At 40.5% G+C, this 22,436-nt stretch overlaps 2 protein-coding genes across 2 annotated transcripts; both read left to right on the top strand.

Moving 5' to 3' along the window:
• Positions 1-8,188: 8,188 nt before the first annotated feature.
• Myf6 (myogenic factor 6) lies at positions 8,189-9,449 on the top strand. The gene is made up of 3 exons (XM_055626167.1): positions 8,189-8,707; positions 9,019-9,109; positions 9,334-9,449. Exons 1-3 carry the CDS (start codon positions 8,189-8,191, stop codon positions 9,447-9,449), a joined length of 726 nt encoding a protein of 241 aa, XP_055482142.1.
• Positions 9,450-17,063: 7,614 nt separating this feature from the next.
• Myf5 (myogenic factor 5) lies at positions 17,064-19,016 on the top strand. Its single transcript, XM_055626203.1, has 3 exons — positions 17,064-17,564; positions 18,322-18,397; positions 18,826-19,016. Exons 1-3 carry the CDS (start codon positions 17,064-17,066, stop codon positions 19,014-19,016), a joined length of 768 nt encoding a protein of 255 aa, XP_055482178.1.
• The last annotated feature ends 3,420 nt before the right edge of the window (positions 19,017-22,436 follow it).

Here is a 22,436-nt window from a genome sequence, read left to right as displayed (position 1 = left end):
GATGTAGCCCATGACAGCTCAGTGTCCAAGTGGGTTCCCTACTAAAGGGAACAGGAACTGTCTCTGACATGAACTCAGTAGCTGTCTCTTTGATCACCTCCCTGTGATGGGGGAAGAGCCTTACCAGATCACAGAGGAAGACAATGCAGCCAGTCCTGATGAGACCTGATAGGCTAGAGTCAGAGGGAAGGGGAGGAGGACCTCCCCTATCAGTGGACTTGGGGAGATGACAGTAGGAGGGTGGGACTGGAAGGAGATGAGGGCGGGGGCTACAGCTGAGATACAAAATGAATAAACTGTAATTTATAAATAAATAAATAAAATTTAAAAAGGGGTAAAGTTGCTCCTTGAAAAGAGCCTAGTAAGCCCTCTTCCATGGTATATTTTGAATTTTCCACTATTTTCTATTTTGACTTCTCAATAATTGAAATAGACCATGATAGCCTGACATCATGTTACATTCAACTGAGAAAGTTGTTCCTCTACGTGATCTGTAGCTTTTGGCCAGATGGTCAGAGCATCCATGGATTCTGTGGACCTGTATACTTTCAATCTGCTAGAACCTACTGCTCAAACACAACCCTGTCAGTATGACTTCTTATAAGTAGGCCTGAACTATTTCTAACAGGAACTCAATGGCAGGCTCTTTGACCTCCCACCCCCCAAAGGAGGAGCAGTACTGTTAGGCCACAGAGGAGGACTTTGCAGCCAGTCCTGAAGCTACCTGATAAAACAGGGTCAGATGAAAGGGGAGGAGGTTCTCCCCTATCAGTGGACTTGGAAAGGGGCAGGGAGGAGATGAGGGAGGAAGGGTGGGATTGGGGAGGGAAAGAGGGAGCGGAATACAGCTGGAATACAGAGTTAATAAAATGTAACTAATAAGAAAGATAAAATAAAAAAAAAATAAGTAGACCTGTGTGATGAGGAAGAGACTATAAGACACATTCCGTGGGACTCAATACTTGAATATTACTGTCTCTTTATTTATTTATTTTTCTTTGTTTAATTTTCTTTTATTCTCTTTATGAGGGTGTCAGATTGGCGGTAAAGACAGTTGTGAGCTGCCATGTGGGTGCTGGGAATTGAACCTGGTGCCTTTGGAAGAGCAGACAGTGCTCTTAACCACTGAGCCATCTTTCCAACCCCCTATTATTGTCTCTTGACACCATGTCTCCCTCCATCTTCAATGTACCATACCTTCCCATCTCTGTCCTTTCTATTTGAGACTGTTTTAAAGTATTGTATTTTGAGTAGACTTTGAAACAGTGAAATGAACTTTGTGCTTTGAGAACCTTTGTTTAAAACGTTTAAATACAAGTCCTATAGCTCATATTTCTTCATAGTTAAATAACAGATTCATTTTGAGGCATAAGAATGTGCACATAGTATTGCTTTTCATTCTACTATCTTTAAAATCTCAAACCTTGCACTATTATGTAAGTACTTTACCTTCCATTATAGCTTATACTTAATTACAAGAAAATAAAAACATCAAAGTGTTGCATCAATGTAATAAAATATCATTCTTATATTGTGAGGTTATACAGCAAAATTTTTCTAACATCTAAACATCCAGCACTAATCATGAAGTCAGAGATGTTGTCACTCTGTGCTGACCATTTGATGCTACACAAATTTCCAGATTGTATGCAATCAAACTGTTTACGACCCTTGGTATTTTTAAATCACTTACCTAAAATCTAATATATATATATTTCCCAAACCGAAAAGAAGCTTTATGGAAGAGTGTGTTTGTACAGGGGTGACTATTTGTCACACTAGGCTCTGACACCAGCATTAAAGCAACAACTAAATTGGTCAATATGTCATAAGCAGCCAGTTGGGGGTTAGTAACAAAATACTTGGATAACCATTCTATACCAGTGACATCTGCTTATCTTAGCGAGTCAGTAACACCAGGAATCTCTATAATCTGGGTACTATAAATATCATAATTCACTTAATTTTTAAAAAGATATAAGCAACACAGAAACTCTATACACCTCACACATTTTAAATATTAGCTGCATGCAGCACTGAGCAAAAGTATGTAATATTTTTAGAAGGCAATACAGTTGAATAAAATAAAGTAGTATAAAATATGCATGTAATAGTAAACAAAATTCTGTTGATATGATTTATTTGGATGATAGATTTATTTCGTCCTTTCTAATTGGAGGTTAAGTAATGCAACACTAATTATAATAAACTTGCTATGTGCTAGACACTGTATAGTTATCAATGAAATTCTTTTAATCTCTGAAAAGATCTGATGAAGTGATGTTATTATTTTAAGATCTAGCTAATTGACAGAGAAATTGCTTGCTTGTTCAAGGTCAAATGAAGGCCTAGAACTTCCCCTTTAACATTAAACTTCACATTTGCAACCCACAGTAATTCTTAGACGAAAAGTTTTCTGTTTGGGCTGTGCCCACTATCCCTTACTCTCACAAACGAATAGATATGAAAACATTCGTAGCGTTTTTCTGAACATAAAGCAACCAGCTTGTTCTGAAGGCTCCAAGACTGTCCCAGTTACAGAACTTTCCATCAGCAATTCTATACACCTGCCCAGTCCTAAGCAGATCTATGCTGACCGGTCCCTCACACAAAAGGAATACTTAACCTGGAAAAATTCTGATGGTTCAGAAATTTTAATCTTAAATTCAGAAATACAGATGAAAGAGAACGAGTGCTTCTCAGACAAAAGTCACTACGTTTTTCCTGAAAATCATGTCTCCACAGGAAGAGATAAGGAGCAGTTGAACATTGGTGCATAAATAACACTTGCCTTTAGGAGCCTGTGTTCCTGCTCACAGAATGATGGTCATAGCAAAGAGTGAAGAATTTCATGTAAGATCTGGAGAACAGCTTCAAGGTTCTCATCCTTTCGGGCTTCATAAAACTCTTAACACTTTATAACCAAAGCGCCCCCTATCTGGGTCCTACCCCCATTTCTTTGCATAACTTTGGGAGTGTAGAACACTGGATTTCCTATCTTTGTTTTTCTCTGTTTGGTTTGGACCCTTCCCCATGTCCCCAGAAGTGACTCAAATGTTCTCTTAGTCTAAGTGCAAAGCTATTTTTACCATGCTGTTTGGGAATCTCTTAGTACACATTGCTGGCAGCTTAAGTCAGTTACAGGTGCCCAGGGGTCATGTTTCTTGAAGTTCAGAAGACTGAGACATGGCCTCTTCTTAGTTTTGCCTTATACTCACAGGCCTCTCCCTCCCTTTTTTCACCTCTAGGGCCACTCATCCAAGTTTCTGCAGACTAGTCTTATATTCTGTTTGTTTTCCACTCTCTTCTACCCGTTTTTCCTTTTGTTTCTTTTCATCACTGGTCCTGAGCTCTGCCTTCTCAATTCATGGTTTCTTTGAATCCAGTTATATAATAATCTAGTGGTAGCCCACAGAAACTTCTCTGTATCTGTCTCTTCTTTGGACATCCTTTTACCTTCACCACCATTCGAAAACACAATTTTCCAACAGCTTCATTTTCTCTTCCCAGAAATATCAACTTAACATGTCAAACTTCTGTCCTTAAATTATCCTTCCTCAGCTTCTACCTCAGGGATTCTGTGTTGTTGCATACCCTGAACAGATCATATTCTCCTTCAAAGTTCCTGAGCTACTCATTTCTGTGAGTTTTAGCCACCGTCATCATCCTCGGTAAATCAAAATTTTAACAAGGGCATATCCACATGAAATAATTTCAGCAGAGTTGCTGCTTGTAATATTTTCACTTTGTTATCTTTAAAACAAATAAACCCCCAAATTTATCTTAATCATTTTCTGTACTAGGTTTTACAATCTATTTGGTGTGATTAGCATGGTTAGTTCAGTTAAAGCTTGATGAATCAAGAACAAAAATGATAATTACTGACTAAGCACTATACATGATGTATGCAATGTATGTGTAATATGTTACTTAATGTCAAATGCAACATTAAACTTATGAGATATATACCAGTTAAAGCACTTGACCTCTTAAAAGAATTAAACAACAACACAAACTAAAGCTAGGAAGCCATAAAAATGTCTTACTCCGAAGGTTTTGTTCCCTTTCTACCACAATACCCTACTTTCTTAAAGGCACATACTTAAAACCTACTGCTTACTAAGATATCCACAGACTTTTTTTCCCTTCTCTTTTCCTTATACCAGAATTAGACACATTCAAGCTTTTGAGGAAAGATGAAAAAAGGAAATACATTTGAAAATAATAATGAATTATGAATGACAGGATAAACTATTGAAAAATGCTCTATCATTTACGTAGCATAAGATTTAATGACGAATGAACTCAGGGTTCTTTGAGACTATTGCTAATAACAATATTATTCTTGTTGTTTTGTATGTGCTCCAATTTTTTAAAGATCTATTTTAGCTATTTTTTTTATTTTAGCTATTTAAAATGATTAGAATTTACACCAACAAACTTAACTAATTGCATCTGTATTTCCCTCCTGTTCTATGGAGAAATAAGATAATCACAATTACAAGCCTCTCATATTCTGTAAACAATTTGAGTTCCAAGAGTACACTAGGTAGTTGTTTGGGGTCAGTACATACTTTCCCACTGAGGTAATCTAAAAGGACAGTTTTTGCTCAGGCTAGAATTTTCATATTTTTAGATCTCCTGTTCTGTCTAAACTTCCAAAACAACAGCAAATAAATAGATAGATAGATAGATAGATAGATAGATAGATAGATAGATAGATAGATGAATGAATGAATGAAATAAGTGAATACAATAAGACATGGGAGTAGAAATTGATTCACTCCAAGAAGAATGTTAATACTATTTTACTACACAATTTCTGCAACATGGTGGTACTAGAGATTTACAATTTAGTAGGTAAAAAATTCAGTAGCAAAAAGTTGACTTGACAGGAAGAAAAGCCATCCTTAGCAGCCAACCACCAATTTCCTCAATTTTCTCTGTTTATAGTTTAGAATCTCTTTTCCCTATATTTCTAAACAGATTGTAAAATAAAAAAGAATAATGTGATAGTTTTCATGCTCTTTCGCAGGTTTATGATGTAAAATATCAACTTTACCCCATCTCAATTTAACAGATTCTAGGAATGGCTTTACCTTCATGAGTACATCTGCAGACCAAGTAGAGACTTGTTTTTGTCCTATTTCTCTACTAATTTCAGTGATAAATGTGTTTTATACATCATGCCACATCTTTACTTTGAATTTATACACAAGTGTGAGGTGATGCGTTTTGATACATATACCTGTTACATAACATTCGAATCAACTTTAACATATCTTGTGAAACATTCCACGTTTCTTCATGCTGAAAACCTTTAACATGTTTTCTTCTAATGTGTGAATGTTTTTGCACGTGTATGTAGGCTGAAGTCAGCTTCTGATATCCTACTTTATCATTCCCCACCTTGGTGTGTTCGTTTGTGAGATAAAGCCTCTTTCTCTGAACCTGGAGACCACTGAACGTTATTTTCTGTCTCTACTGCCTGCCTGGCCAGCAAGCCCTAAGGGACCTCTGATTGCTACCTCCTCTTGTGCTAGGTTTACTCACAGGATTGCACCACCCTGCCAAGAAATTTACATAGGTGTGGGGGATCTGAACTCAGGTCTTCATTTTGCCCAGTGGGCAGTTTACACACCAAGCCATCTTCCCAGACCCTTCTAACTGTTTGGTACATGCACCTTATTATTTTATGTAGCCTTTGTGCATGCAGTTAAACACCAGGACTTCTTGCTCTTGTTTGTTCTCAGTACCTACTGCCAACCTTTCCCCTTCCCCTACTCAAACATGCTGCATTTAAAAAATGATTTCCCAATTTCAAAAGTTCCATTTTTTAACATACTGAGACTACTCCCATCTTTTCTGCCATTATACATACCTTAAGGACATCCTCTCAGAAACTGAGGTGTTATGTTTGGGCAAATACATTTTAGGTTTTTCCCACCCCAATTCCAGGACATTTCTTACCTTCTTTCTTCTCCTGCTTCTGTCCCTTTGACAAAGTAATAAATTACTCTAGATTTAAATTCCGTTAAGAATAGATAGAATTATTAGAATTATGAGAAGAGGACTCAGGGCACTGTTTTAAATATTAGCATAATAACGCTGTTTATTCCCCTGTTCAAAAGTTAACTTTCCAAATCCTCTTCTGTGTATAAGAGATATCATAACATGTAGCTGAAAACAAAAACTCGTGATCCATAGAAAAAGCTAGATTGGACCCTGAGTTGGAGAAGCATTCAGCCTGTGGTCTTAATCTTAGTGACCAGACAGCTGAAATGACATAAGTGTTACATTCTCCTTCCTTTTCCTAGTGCTTTGTACCACCCCAATGTCTAGTGATGGTTTTCTGGCTTGATAAGGAATTGCATGACTATACAATGACAAATAGACAAAACCAGCCAAAATAGTTCAAACTTAAAATTCATTGTTCAGATCCCAATGTAGATTGTGAAGAACTACCTTCCAGAATAAACAAAACAGCTTGAGTTAATTTTTTAACTAATTACCAAATGATAGGATAGTGATTTTTTTTTGCATTGCTTTTATTGTTTTAATATTTAGTTTAGTTTTTGAAAGAGGATGCCACAAGGGATACAACTTATCATCCTAAGCACTTGAGGAAGAACAAGATCTCATACTCTCCACCTACTTTTGTGGGCAATGACTATAACATGTGAACTTAGTCCTAAAAGCTACTCATTGGTAGCGGAAGTATTCCTTCCAGAATTCTCAGGAAGGATAGAAAAACAAAGAAAGAGGAACGAGTGGTTAGGGGAGAAAAGAATAGACAACCAGAGAGAGGAAAATAACACGAGCTGTAGTTTATTCACCTTGTAAAGCTTAGTCCCAACACAATTTTATGCTATCCCTGATAACTTCACTTCACAGTCATATGAATAATAATATTTCATTGACCCCCTTCCCCAAGCTAGATAAAGCGACCACTACCATCTTAAAGTAGTTCAAACAGTACTTATCCCTGGGCACAGTCATAAAACTCAATCCAGCTAGGACTGCAAGAGACTTCTTTGAAACCTGGGAGCCCTCTATGTTCCGTGAACTTTGCCGTGGGAACCGCATGTGTACGAGTTGGGCTATGGACATGGTGCAATAAAGGGCATTGTTTCGTTGCATGTGTGTTGGCTTCTTCTTTTCTCATTTGAATCCCAGCAACCAACTATGGTAGAGTCAATGGATAGTGAGATACTAAAAAAATGGGGCAGAACAAAAGCACTTGGGATGAGGCCAAATATACACTTGAAATATCAAGCAACTGTTGCATGTCTTGCTTTTAAACACAACTATTTTAAGGGGGTTGCTACATGTATTTCATCCTTCTTGTATCTCACTCCTAACTTTATATGCTATTGCTCCAACTGGAGAAGGAAGCAGAATTTAGATTCTAGTTGCCACTCTCTAAAATAACAGGTAGCCAGGAAGGTCATTAGGAGTGAATCCCGAGTCATTTCATGCAGTAGCATGGGATGTGAGCACCCTTCACCCACTCCCCAACTCCCACCTCATCATACAAATGTAGTAAAAGAGAGGAAAGAGATTATTTACCTGCTTGTATTGAGGCTGAGGCCTGAAAGTCATGTAGTCATGTGTAACCTTTGAAGGACTGGTAATGGTTTTAATCACAGGGATAGCATTTTTTTTTTTTTTTTGGACAGGCAGAACAGAGAAAAGAGCTGAACCACACTGGAAATATTAATGAGGCTATTTTGGAGCAATGGCTATTGCCTATGAAATCTCTCATCATGAGTCTATACTTAGAATTCAGATGAACCCTGGAGGGAGGGGCACAGGGCAGTGCTAACTCCCGGCTGTTTTGAAGTTGCCTGGTTAGCAGGTCAGTATCTAAACTCTCCAAAATGGAAGCACCGATTCCTCTCGGTGATGTGGCTCTGTGTGTATTTTGTTCTAACCTGTTTGTCACATCACTCTGAGGGATGACATTTCTCCGTTTTCTTTCAACTAGATGTTCTAGTGAGAGCTAGCTGTAATCACTTTGGGAGACTGATGCTCCATGACAGCTAAAAGTTGGATTGAGTTTCAGTAGCTACTATATATAAAGCTGGGTCGACTTATGTCACCGCACTAATTAAATGCCATCTGGGTGGCTCCTAGGTTTTTGAGTCCATCACCCAGCTCAGAGCAGTCAGAGGCCAAGGAGGAGAACATGATGATGGACCTTTTCGAAACTGGCTCCTACTTCTTCTACTTAGATGGAGAAAATGTCACTCTGCAGCCATTAGAAGTGGCAGAGGGCTCTCCTTTGTATCCAGGGAGTGATGGTACCCTGTCCCCTTGCCAGGACCAAATGCCCCAGGAAGCCGGGAGCGACAGCAGTGGAGAGGAACATGTTCTGGCTCCCCCGGGCCTACAGCCTCCCCACTGCCCAGGCCAGTGTCTGATTTGGGCTTGCAAGACTTGCAAGAGAAAATCTGCCCCGACAGATCGACGGAAAGCAGCTACACTGCGCGAAAGGAGGAGGCTAAAGAAAATCAATGAGGCCTTTGAAGCACTGAAGCGTCGGACTGTGGCCAACCCCAACCAGAGGCTGCCCAAAGTGGAGATTCTGCGGAGCGCCATCAGCTACATCGAGCGTCTCCAGGACCTGTTGCACCGGCTGGATCAACAAGAGAAAATGCAGGAGCTCGGGGTGGAACCCTACAGCTACAGACCCAAGCAAGAAATTGTAAGCCCAGATGCCACCAGGGCAGGGAAGTGTAAAGGCTAATTAAATGCCTTCCTGAGGCCTTAACCTCCAACTGCTTGGCGCTCGCCAACCCCCTTCTTGCCTGGCCCTAGCCCTCTCTAATAAACCCCCAGTGACCCGAGAAGACCGAACCCCTGCCCTAAGCAGGAAATGCGGTCTGGCCCAAGGAAGCAGAGGAGACACCCCCTCCCTGGGCCCCCAAGCCTCCTCCTTCCACCACCCCTCACGCCTTACCCCCCCACCCCGGAATTTGTTTCTTTCCTAATCTGTTGCTTTGGTTTTTCTTCCAGCTGGAGGGTACAGATTTCCTGCGCACCTGCAGCCCCCAGTGGCCAAGTGTTTCAGATCATTCCAGGGGGCTCGTGATAACTGCTAAGGAAGGTAACAAAAGAAAGGGCACCGGGCTGCTTTGGAAGCATCTGGCTAAGCACAGCACAGAGGTGCTCTGGCCGAGCAGTGAGCGCTCAATGCTAGCTCAGAGATGCAGGGTCAAAATCTGGCGCTTTTTTTTTTTCTTTCTGTTGGGGATGCAGTCCTCCCGCTTGGCCTTGGTGGCCTTTTGCGGGGCACTACACGCGCTGTCTGTGTTTGTTTCCTGTGTTCAGGGGGAGCCAGCGTGGATGCTTCAGCGTCCAGCAGCCTTCAGTGCCTTTCCTCCATCGTGGACAGTATTTCCTCAGAGGAACGCAAAGTCCCCAGCGTGGAGGAGGTGGAGAAGTAACTCAGCCAGCATTCACTCAGCAGGAAGACCCCTTTTCGCCTAACCATTTAGGTTAGGGCTCACAGACCCCAGAGTTTATGAAAGGCAAGAGACACATTCAAAAGGAACGCTCTGGCCACCTCAAGTGAAAGAAAGTCCTTCACTTTTGGGATTTCACTATGATTGCTATTATTATTATATTGGAACCGCTAGTGGCTTAGCTCGAGAATCCTAATTTTGTTTTTAGTCAGGTTGTTTTTTGTAACGTATTAGCTTTTATTACAATCATGTGACCCTTTCGTGTCAATTGCAAACGAAGTTCATTCCTGTCTAAATCAAAGTGGGAAAGTTTAATCCTAATGGTATTTAATGTACTTTTGTAAAAATAGTCGTAGTATTTTCGTTTTTATGCAAACCTAAAGAACATATTTTAAATGTGGAATCAAGCATTGTATATAAAATGTGTGAAGATCCTGATATTGTAATATTAAAATATTAATAAGTTTCTACATGTACAAAGGTGGCCTTAATTTGATTTAACTGGGGGGGGAAAAAATAACAACCATGAGGGCATGAGCACAAAACTAAAGAATAGCCATGTTTTAACTTAGACCACATATGCCAACTTATTGGAGGCTTTTTTTTTCAGCCTAATTTAAAAGGAAGAAAATGAGTATTGGGCCATATTCTCAATTAAACTGGACACTCTATTTTTCCATGTAGTTCTCTCATTTGATATTAGTAGGGGGAAGTATCCAGAAAGCGTCTCTACTCTCCTTTCCATGGCTTTTTCTTTTTCCTTTTCTTACTATTCTATAGTTGGTGATTTGAGTGGGATCTACTTACTTTGAATTTTAATTTTAAATACACTAAAATCTTTCAAACTTTCCAAAAAGGATTCTTTGTTCATTTTCCTAAACTATATCCAATCGATTTATTTATTTTCTCCCACTTCTTGGTGTTCCTGGTTGTTTCCAAGTGTAGCTCTGAAGTACCCCAGAAGCTGCAACTGGCCTGATACCCAGTTTTCTTGAACTAGACTTGCCCCCAGCAGACTGGAATATCTTCAAGTGCTCGTTGGTTTGAGTTTATTTTCCAAACAGAAAGATAAAAGGAGGCAGCAAACTGTCACTTGAAGAGGGGTGGGTGTCTTTGAAGGGCGGGGAGATGCTTCAAGAGATGGAAGGGTTAAATGGTTGAGAGCAAAAGACAACAACAACACACATGAAACCTCTTAGCTGGACCAAACAGCAAAGCCCCAGAGAGACCAGGGAGCCCCAGGAGCTCTACTCCATGAAGATTTTACAACGTGTGCCGCGTCTGTTTATCCTGTAACCTCAGGGAAAAAATGACCACCAAGAAACACAGCGGGGAGGAAAGCCGAGCAGAGCATGCCCTTTCTGCTAAACTGTGCCTTGTATCTAGCGTTCTGTAAATGGTGCCTTCGCTGCCACCCACACCTCTGTAGCTCAGATGTAAAACTCAAACGGAATCCAGCATTTCCCAGCTCAGCTCCGTGTCTAACCTTCCGTTGAATAACACAGACATTCCAGAGAGCACTACAGGCAACGCAGTGTGCAGACAGGCAGCTCTCTTTTGTAACCTTTTAAAATCCTTCCTGGCATATTGAGAATCCCTTATCCAAAATGCTTGGTATTGGAAATATTTCCATATTTCCGAGTTGGCGATACTTGCAGAAATGTTGAGGTTCAATGTCTCTAACCCAGAAATCCAACCAAAACCTGAAATATATTGAGCATGAACTGTCAGTAGAGGGGTGGGTGGGTAGGGGGAAATATTTGTATTTTGGAGCATTTTAGATTGGGGTGCCCTGGTTGTCTCTGCTCTATCTGTAACTAATTTATTTTCCGATCATGTGAAAAAGTCTGGATTCTTCTAAAATACTTCAAAGCTCAGAACGCTCAGTTGAAGAAACTCACATTGGCATATAATTCCTTTTTAAAATGTTTGAGACAAGCAGGTGGCTGTGTTGTTTAAGAAACTACTGAGTCTCTGTCAGGCCTCTTTACCTAAACTAAATCCAGACTGCTACTGTATAACCCTAGCCAACTCTGTTCCTGTTTAGTCCTGATTCCCCTGTTTATAAAATAATGGGAGGGAGGGTACTCCATGTCTCATGGGCTTGTGAAAAGTCACAAAACTAACACATGCTAAGTGTTGCATCAAAAAAGGGCAAACTGACACTAATATCAATTCTTTATACTTTATATTAGTAAATCTCAATTGGCTATCAAGAGGTATGTCACCCAAATCTGTAGTTTCTTGTCTTCGCTGACTCCGGCTGGGGAGAGTAATCATACTGAGGAAAAGGATAAGCCATTCTTAGTTTTGTATTAATGTAATCCAACTACAACCATCAAAAACTGCACTTACTGCTTCTACTTTAGAGAATTCTTTGAGTGCAAATATTTCTCCATCTGGTGAGTATAAAGTCAGGACTCAAAACTAAGGCACATTATCAATGGCCAAAAGACTATGCCCTCAGCTACTTTGCACCCAGAAAGAGAAGCCTTGGCAAAGATAAGAACATCTTACGGTCTGTAGAATCGTTTGGCTGTCTCTGACAACTGTTTCCACAAACTTCCTTCTCAAAGAGCAGCTAGACAGTAAACTTTAAATTACATCATAACTTTCAGATCTAAATACCAATGCAGTCACTAGTCAAATTACCCAACCAGAATATGTGTAACTCTAACTGGGTGCTCTCAGTCTTTATTAACAGTACATATTATATATGTTTGAATATTTTTGACATCTAAAGGATTTGCTCTAAAATGTTTTTTTATACCAGTATTTTCAAACACTGAATTCTTTGTGCAATTAGCATATCATAACTGGATCTGTTGAACATATTTGCCTTAGAATTACACATATTTATAATAAGATTTGTAATGTGAAATACTCTGCAGCAGAATGCTTTTATCAATTTATAGTCTTTCCTCATCGATGGATTTTAATCAGTCTTTGCAAACCAAATCCTCTCTATCTTTCTTAGCTACGTAACTTGAGAAATTGTTTAGAGTAAAGTTGCCCATGAAGACTCTTCATTAAATAGAGAAAATATTTTCCAAAGAGTTCATGTGACCCTCAGTGCTATAGATGACATGTTAGGCTTTCCAATGAAATCCTTGGTGTGTTTGCGATTAAACTGTTTTTGTTTGATATTAATGATGATAATCTTTAACCGAGGCCAAAGCCAAAATAAACAAGGCTATGGAAGCAGAAAATTAAGACGTAATAACTTGGTAAAGATAAGGACTTTGGGATTGAACCTAAATCTCTTCCCAGAGATTCATATAATGTCAAATATTAAATAATGAGTGGTTTTCAGTTATGCTATTACTGAAAAAATTCATAGATATCAAATATCAATAAGCTCTCTCAAGCCAACTTTCATCATTGTACCAGGATCATGGACTTCTAAGCCTGGACATTGGGGATATTTGCTCATGTCAAATGATCTCAGTTTTCTGTAAAACTCTTTCATGAGGTTCATTTTTTTCTTTTTCTTTTTTTCTTGGTGGGGAGGACAGAAATTCAGGGGCTCTTAACAACTAATAAGAGGAGCAGGAAAAATCTAGATGCTGAAAGTCACTTATAAAGACATTCCTCTACCATTTATGCTCACCCTTTGGAAACATTTATCTCATTTCTTCATTTGGAGACCCTTCCTTTCACATTACCACATAAAGACTTAAAAAGCATGTGACTTTAAATATTATGTATCTTATTGTCTGATCATTAGTAACAAGCAATGACATGGTACTTCCTTCCACAGAATCCTCCATTCAGTTCCACAAACTAATTAAATCTTTCAAAAATGATCCTCAGTCCTAGAGGATTCTATCTACAGAAAGAAAGTGTTTTGCAAGCCTGATTCCTGTGACATGAAATGTCCTTGCCATGTGCAGCAACAAAGGTAGTGATGAAGAGACAGGCTACTTTCTCTCCTCTCAAAGCTGCTAAATGTCCTTACATAGTCCTTTGATCTCTCCTGGGAGTCTTCAAATTCAAGCAGAGGCCACCGTCTTCCTCAGCTGTCTGGTCCACAAATTCTTCTCACAGCCCTGGCAGGTACTAATGTGTTTACATAGGTGTGCCCGGCTCCCAGAGCTGATCACAATTTAAAATTGTTTAACACATTGGGAAGTCATCTACAACAGGCAGAACCAGAGTTCTGCAGGTAGGACCAGAAGTAAAGAGAAAGGCCTCCTTCCTTTTGTGCACACGCCTGCGCATGGCTGTGCGCGTGCCCGTGTGCATGTGGACATCTGCCGTTGTGTCTGTGTATTTTTTGTATGAACCAAATATACGTTTCCTATACTTCCATTTTTCATTTCCCCGATTTTGTTTTGTTCTGTCTTTTGCTATAAGGTTCACTCAAATTCCACACTTCTTTTCCTGGTGTGTTCTGGGAAGAACACAGAGCAAAGAGCCAGACATCTCTGAGTGGCAGGGGAGACATTGGCGTCTCTCAGGAGTGGGTTTTCTTCATGTTTTGCAGACTACCTCGAGTTTTTGATCCCCCCCCCTTTTTTGTGGCTGTGGCGATGTCTTAAAAGTTTCGTCTCATTTTTTATTCTTGTGTTCTGAGATCCTATTTTCAGCACTTGAGTCCCATGGGCCCTCAACCTGGACCCTCTCTTCCTCAGCAGCGCTCATTAAGCTGCCCCGGCACTTATGTTTTCCCTGCTTCTTTAGTTCCACTCTGCCTGCTGCTGCACTCTGGCAAATTTGTTTCTGCGATCACCTTACCAGAGACAGCCCTAACCTCTGAGAACTCCTGTTACTCACAAGGGCCCCTGAGTGACAACCGCTTCCCAGCCCAGGAGTCAAGAAAGACTACTTGGTGAGCTGAGGATACCGTGGAACGCAAGGCTGAGCGCGAATGACTGATGAAGCAAACTCAGGCACCTCCAGGGGCTCAGTGCCATTTCTAAAGATAAAGAGATTACTTTAAATCCTTGTGGACAAGGGAAAATTACTTAACCCTAGAGTTAAAGTTTACCTTAAAATAAATTAATAAATAAACAAATAATAGATGGATATAGATGGCGATAGGTAGATAGATAAATAGATAGATAGATAGATAGATAGATAGATAGATAGATAGATAGAATGACAGAATTCTTTGGAGTACTGAGTTAATCTGTGGAAATGGTGAAGAATAGTAAATCACCCGTGCCTGGTAGATTCAAGACAGTAGCTGTTAGCACAGAACACCAAGAGGACTGCCTGAGAAGCAGCCAGGAGGCAAACAAGAGAGAGCCCCTGTCTTCTGCTTCAAGCTTGCATCTACACCACTACTATGTTTTAGTTAGCCTAAATATGAGACAGAGGGAAGGGAGGAAAAGGGGAGGGAGAAAAGGATGGAAGGAAGAAGAGAGATGGGGGAGAAGAAAAAGGAAGGAAAGGAAGAGGAAAAAGCAGGAAGAGGAAGAAGATAGTTCTGTGTTGTGTTGTGGCTGACCCAAGCCCCTCTGTGGCTCTTGCTGTGAATTGGAGGTGAGAATGTCTACCTCTCTAAATTAGCGTCACAGAGGCTCCACGGGTTCAATCAGATGCGTCCACATACATAAGGCAGGAACCTTTCATTCCGGCTATAGCTTTTTTATGTGGCGTTGTCCTGATACTGTATTCATTTCAAAGGTGTGCATTTGTAATTAGGTCCCAATAAAGCGCAGATTGATTTTCTACTTGCCAGATGATTAAGTAGCCCTTAATCATGTGGTGTGGTGTGAGGCGGGAGCTGCTTTTCAGAAGAAACCTTCCAGATGACAGGAGTGGGTAGAGGGAACAGACAGACACAGCTTCAAGTGCAGGGACTGGCAGACACTGTTACTCTGGCTTGTAGGTGCCTTGCTTGGAGTGTTTTCCTACACAGACAGGTACAATTTATCTGGCCCCTCTAGATACCCAATCAGCCAGTCGTGGTTGCTTTAGAAAAATGACTTTGAGTCATTATCACCACCACTATCATCACCATCATCATCATCATCATCATCATCATCATCAGAACAGAAAAGAAAGTGCACCCCTCCACCCCGCACAGACACATACACACACAGAGTCACTTTTGATCCACAGCACTTACTTAATTGGATGACACTCTGAACTGTGAACACTCCGTTTTTACAGTGGGGCCACAAACCTAGGTCCAAAGCCCCAGAATACTTGTGTTGAACTTAAGCAATGGCATTTCTTGACTATGAGCAGCATCTCCCCTTGCACGTGATCTGAAAGTGGGTTAACAGTGGAGGAGAAATCGTAAAAGCTGAGGAATGGGCTATTTTTTTTAATTTTTTTATATGAATGGTAGTTTCCCCCATTTTGTCTTCAGTTCACCAAAGTTTCAAAGGCCTGTCTGCAAATTGCATTTCTGAAAGGCTTTTGTCAGCAAAGTGTGTGAAGCCACTCTGTTAGAGGAGCTGGAAATTTTACACTAGCCCAGGATCTCTGTGCTGCCAGCTGGGACCCATCTGTAACGGTGTTAGCTGGCCTGAAAGCAGAAAATTAGCGACCCCCAAAGCCTGGCTGGCTGTTTAGTCTGTAGAAATGATAGGGCGGAGCAGCAAACTCTGGAGAGAAGAAACTCCAGGCCAGAAGGGGAGTTTACTGTGAGAAACTAGACTGTGGCCGGTGACCGTCCATCGGTAACTGTCCATTTGCGTGGAAATCTCCCTGTGCAGGTACTAGCCTAAGCCTGACAAAGGAATAGGCAACAGACAAGGGCGTGGGGAAGGAAGGAAGGAAGCTAGAAGGGGAGGGATGCCAGAGGGTCACCTGGTCCACCTGAGGCCATCTCCTCAGAGCAGCAAACAAAAAGTGTGCCCTCTGACCGGAGCCAGACCATTTCAACTCCAGCTATGGTCACACCCACAGAACGACCAGCTCAACAGGACTTTACCCCTTCTGTCTTTACCACACAGATTCTGAAACAGTAGCACACTCTAGGTTCACTCCATAAATGAAAATGTCACTTCAGCATTTAGCAACTGTTAGCAAGGTGCACCCTGACAAAATCTCTTCAGGAGGAGTTCATGAAAATGAGAACCAAGCACCCAAGAGCAAAGCGATGACTCCTGGCGTTCAGGATACAGATGCTAGGTTCCCTTTGGGTGTCAAATGGAAATACAGAGCGTAATGTCTTACTACAATGCTGCTACTGATTACGTTAAAGTGCAATCAATTTCAGGAAGCCCCTCCCCACCCCTCTCCTTGAAGTGATCCCTTGGTTTAATTGATCCAGAAGGCCACAGAGCAGGTTGGGCTGCAGTAAAATCATTAGCGTCAAAGGGGCCAGTGAACAGCAAATTGTCTCTAGAAGAAAGACAGAGGTTTGTCAGACAGCCCCTGTGGGGGTTGTGGTGGGATATGCTAATAACGCCCAGTTACAGGGACCAGCCTCCCTTCCCATCCCCCATGAATATATAAAGAGCCCCAACCTCAGCCACCCACCCAACCCTGGCCAACAGGCGCCTGTCCTTGTTAATTACAGAGAAACAATCCCAAACCCGGAGCTCCCCTTGGGTTTGCCGGCCTGCAGCAGTCAGGGACTCGTGTTTCTTCCGCCTCTCTGCTGAATCCAGGTATACCCACCTGCCTGTCTGAAGAATGGACATGATGGATGGCTGCCAGTTCTCACCTGCTGAGTACTTCTATGAAAGCTCCTGTATCCCCTCCCCTGAGGGTGAGTTTGGGGACCAGTTTGAACCCAGAGTGGCATCCTTCGGAGCACACAAAGCTGAGCTGCAGGGCTCGGAGGATGAGGAGCATGTGCGCGCACCTACTGGCCATCACCAGGCTGGCCACTGCCTTATGTGGGCCTGCAAAGCATGCAAGAGGAAGTCCTCTACAATGGATCGACGCAAGGCCGCCACCATGCGCGAACGCAGACGCCTGAAGAAGGTCAACCAAGCTTTCGAGACGCTCAAGAGGTGCACCACAACCAACCCCAACCAGAGGCTCCCGAAGGTGGAGATCCTCAGGAATGCCATCCGCTACATCGAGAGCCTGCAGGAACTGCTGAGGGAGCAGGTGGAGAACTATTACAGCCTGCCAGGACAGAGCTGCTCGGAGCCCACCAGCCCCACTTCCAGCTGTTCCGACGGCATGGTAAGCCACAGCTCAAGACCCCACTATCTCTTACCATAGTCTTTGTTCAAAGTCTTAAGACCTCTTCTTAAACAGGTACAGCGGGACCGTTGCAGAAAGATGCAAAGAAAAAAAAAAAAAAAAAAAAAAAAAAACCTGTCTCCTACAGGATTTCAGTTTGATTTCCTAGCTGCTTCCATTTGTATGTACATGGTAGTAAAATGTTGGCATGTACCCTAGGTTATGTTCAATGGCCAGTTAAGTGTTTTCTCTGTTATTTCCAAAATACACTACAGTGGAACCTGCTGTACAGCTGCCACCAAGTGTATATAACTCAGTGAAGAATTAGAAAGAATTCCCAGCATGATCCCAATCCGTGCTCCGAGGCCTGGCTGTGAGGAAGTGTTGATACCTTCTTTTCGAGGGCATCTGCTCCACTGTTGCCAGGTTTTGGTATGCTTTTGCCTTGGGAAAGCGTTCTCTCCCAGAATTAGTGCAGCTTCTTTCTACTGCAATCCATTTTGCATGGTTAACCCAGTCACACTGCTGTGGGATTTCATCGTCTTCCCGTGGCTTCTGCTTTCCTCGTCTTGCAGCACAGAGATTGACCTTGGTGCCCTGGCAATTTGGAGGCAGCAGCCCCTTCCTAAATCAGCGCTGTGGAGGGAAATAAGAGCATTCAGTTTACTGAGTTCGGGTCCTCACAGGGTCTCTCCCTAGGTCTGGGCGTCTTTTGCCAGGACTTGCAAATATATGCCTGTGTGTCTTTGTGTTACAGCCTGGATGTAACAGTCCTGCCTGGTCCAGGAAGAACAGCAGCTTTGACAGCGCCTACTGTCCCGAAATATCAAACGGTAAGTATTGTTAACTTCAGAGACATTTAAGGGCTGTTTGGTCTCATAATTCAGTCTGTCATGGCAGTCTGTCCTTCCAAGTAGTATTGGGAAAGGGAATAAAAGTGATGGCTCTCATGGGGGAGGCTTCTGCAGAGTAAACACACGTTTTTCTGCTCCAGATTACCGTGACAGACAGACAGAAGCACACACGCACACACACATACACACACTCACTTTTGCTTGAAGTATCACCAGGTTCTTCTTCCTACACACCTCCACCCTCAGGAATTGCTAGATATTTGCTGCAAATTTATACATCGGGCTCTCTGGGATCACCTGACCTACGCTGTCAAAGGTGCTGACCTGCCGTTTAGAGGGCAGCACAAGCAAGCCCGTCTGTGTGGGGATAATCTTTCCTTAAACCACTCTCCTCCTTGTACTGTTAGCATGTGCCACAGATAAAAGCTCTCTATCCAGCTTGGATTGTTTGTCCAGCATCGTGGATCGGATCACGTCTGCAGAGCCATCCGAGTTGTCTCTCCAGGACACAGCTTCCCTCTCTCCAGCTGCCAGTACCAGTTCACAGCCTGCAACCCCGGGGCCCTCCAGTTCCAGACTTATCTATCATGTTCTATGAACTATCTCCCGATGATCAGTCCTGACAGGAGGGCATATTACACAGGGAAAATGAAGCCACCCACGTCGGAAGGGAAGACAAGCTGTGCATAATATGTGCTTTTCATGTTGTGAATACTGTCCGGCCACTTTATAAGAAAGTGTATTTAACTGAAAGTCACATTTGCAGTGATGACTTCTCCTCTGCCTATTCTTCTTGTCTTTACTCTTAGCTTCCTTTTGCTTTAGATACGTGGTTTCAAAAATATTTTTCTGATGGGGGCAATGAATTGATAGTTGCTTGTAGCAAATCTTAACTTATATATTGTAAATATTGCTCATCAAAATAACATTGGTATTTAGATCTATATATTTTTTCTTCTAAAACATTTTAATAGTTTGGACTCCATTACAGGGAATTCAAAATATATTTAACATTTGGTTTTCTTTTTAATCTTTGTTTGTATTATATCAAATAAAAATATAACAATGCTGTCTATTGGTATATATTTTCATCTTTTCTTACAAGAAATACTTTTCTTTTCAATGTAAGCAATAAATAGTGCATTGTGGATAATTTCAAAATATAAAAATTTTGTAAATTCCACTATAAATAAAATTGTTTACTAGAATGACTACTTTGCTTCTGGGTTTTTAAATATAACATCCTTAGTGGAATTAGCAAATCATCAACATGAAGCCTTTAAGTATGAGTTGAAGGTAATTACACAGGTGGCCTTGTAGATAAATATGAATATAACTTATGAATTTCTTTTAGACTTATTGATGTCACCTATGAAGATATATTTTCATTTTAAACATATTTCAAGAATATCTGGTAAATAAAGCTTCTCCCTTTTGGTTGATATTTCATACACCATCTAGTTGTATATGGGACAGGATAGTAAAAATTTACAAGACAATTCATATGTTTAAGAAAAAAGACTAAACAATATTATGTCACATTACTATCTACAGTACTTTGCCAATCACAAGGTAGGTTTATTAACTTTTTCTATATGACTGAAAATAACTTGATAAATAAATATACTATTATTAGCAATAAAATATTTAAAGGAAGTATACAAATGTCTCTTATTATTAGAAAGCCAGCATAAGAAACCTTCTACCTATATAGCAAAGTGAAATATATGTTATTCTCCCTCATTTTCATAGTCTTTTAGAAGCTTCACTAAGTACATTATGAATGTGTACCTGTATGTGAGATGGACAGGTATGTTTCATTACACCCTTAAAGCTCTTCCAGAAGAAACTGGGATGAAAAGTGGATGATTAAGTAGAAAATTAAATTGAGGCAATCATTAAGACATTTTAAAAACATTATCCATAAAGCATAGAAAATAAATGTTAATAGAGATCAAACATAGATAATGCTTTCACGCTTTACATTATGTTTTATTTTATTTTTTGAGACAGGTTTTTCTGGGTTGTCTTTGCTGATCTCAAACTCACAGGATAGCTGTGAGTCTTCTGTGATTTCTCTGACTGTGCATCTTGATTGCTGGGATTAGAGTGGACACCACCCAACTCAATCTTTAATTTAACTATTATTATAAATTGCTTAAGGTTTGAGGTTGCATTTCTAATCAGTGCGTGTAGACTCTCCTGCAGGTTGTCAGTACTCCTGTTCTCTAGAAGGCTTTGCCATATCTCTGATTAGTTTTATTGTGCTTGTCAAGTCATGAGGTTCAAAGAAATATAGGCCATTATGTAAAGGAAGGAGAAGGCCTGAGCCAAGAACAGTTGTGGCCACTGTCACTAGTTTAACGTGATGAATGATGATACCATTGTATTGATGATTGGTTCTACACAGAAAAGTCCGTACTTTCCCTGATCCAGGATCATAAGGATTCTAGATGAAGAGGCTCTAAGATGCAAAATAAAGATTCTTGTGTGATTTAACATAACTTTCAGTTATTAACTTGTGCTATGCACATTTTCTTCACTTGCTATTTCTACAGAGAAAGTGAAGTAAAATAAGGAAGGAAAAACTTACTCAAATGCTGGTTTTCTTTAAGGTCAAGTTTCAAATGGAACCACATCTGTTCCATTAAATTAGATGCTGAGTATGGGAGAAATAGTCTTTCCAGAGAAAAGCACACCAATTAGTTATTCAATACTTATGGTCAGCCTGGTAAACATATACGTACCAGTAACATTGTATGGATTGAGAAGGTTGCATTTATATATTTACCATTACACATATATTTTTTAAAGAAAAAGAGGTTATGAATTTGAAAAAGAGCAAGGAGGGAGTATATGGAAGGGTTTGGAAGAAAGATAAGGAAGGAGAAAGGGATATAATTTTATTGTAATATTAAATATTAAAATTATTTTAAATATATAATAATTTAAATATTAAATATTTTAAATATGAAAAAGATACAGTTTTGTAATTCTCTACAAAACAAATAAAAAACTATAGAAAGCTTCATGAAACTTTTCATTTGAATATAATAACACTGACTATGCCTATGAATTCTATTTTTATAACTGCAAGTACACTGAATATGTTCAATGAGTAACAGAAAGTATTGCTTTAAAATATATAATTTATGTAATTAAGACAAGTATTGCTTGATAAAGTATTCAATGTATATAGACCTCTCCCAGTGATCTACATTTAATTCAAATGGCAACTAGGGACAAAAATCTCAATGCCAAGTTGTTCAATAAATCATGTTTCTATCATTACCACATGGAAGGCTGAGAGGTCTGTTTAGCCGATTGCCCACCACAACACATTTTCTGCAGCCATCAGTTTCCCTTTGGAAACTGGTCTCCTACTGACTGAAACCCAGACCAGTCTTCTCTACTCCAGGGAAGCAGCAGGGCAGGTGAAGTGTCAGCACTGACAAATGTGCGGTAATGGAGGATTTGTCATCTACAGATCTCAGAAAGTGGACAGCTAGGTGGGCTGCCTCTGAGTTCATATCAGATCATTTCACCTTAGTGGAGGGACTAACCTACAATCAAACTTCTAGAAGTAACAGAGACAATAATGTTCCTTAACCTAAAATTCAGCTGGAGAAAAGTTTCCCAGGAAGAGCCCAGAGCTTTCTATGAAAATTGAGTCTCAGGCACTGTAGAGATTGGCAGCCACCATATGGAAGCTACTTGCTATACTCAAGCTCTTGATTGTCTTAGTTTCCTTTCATTTGAAAAATGCAAGTGATATGAAATTTGTGGCTATTTAATACCCATACATTCCTCTTTAGAATGACTTCCTTGCTATTATTTAATCTGAGAGTGGTATTTCCTGCAACCCTCCCTTTGGGTTATAAAAGTTGCTAGATTAAAGAAGATATTTAATTCTCTGTCTATGGAGGTGGTTTTTCTGGAAATAATATTAATGTGCAGCTATTTGTAACCCTAGAAAAGCCCCGTTTGAATAACAAAGTACTTCTGAAAATATTAGCAC

This window comes from Psammomys obesus, unplaced genomic scaffold (genome assembly GCF_907164565.1).
Source record: "Psammomys obesus unplaced genomic scaffold, mPsaObe1.curated_primary_1811, whole genome shotgun sequence".
NCBI classification, from domain to species: domain Eukaryota; kingdom Metazoa; phylum Chordata; class Mammalia; order Rodentia; family Muridae; genus Psammomys; species Psammomys obesus.
This window is presented reverse-complemented; position numbering and strand designations above follow the sequence as displayed.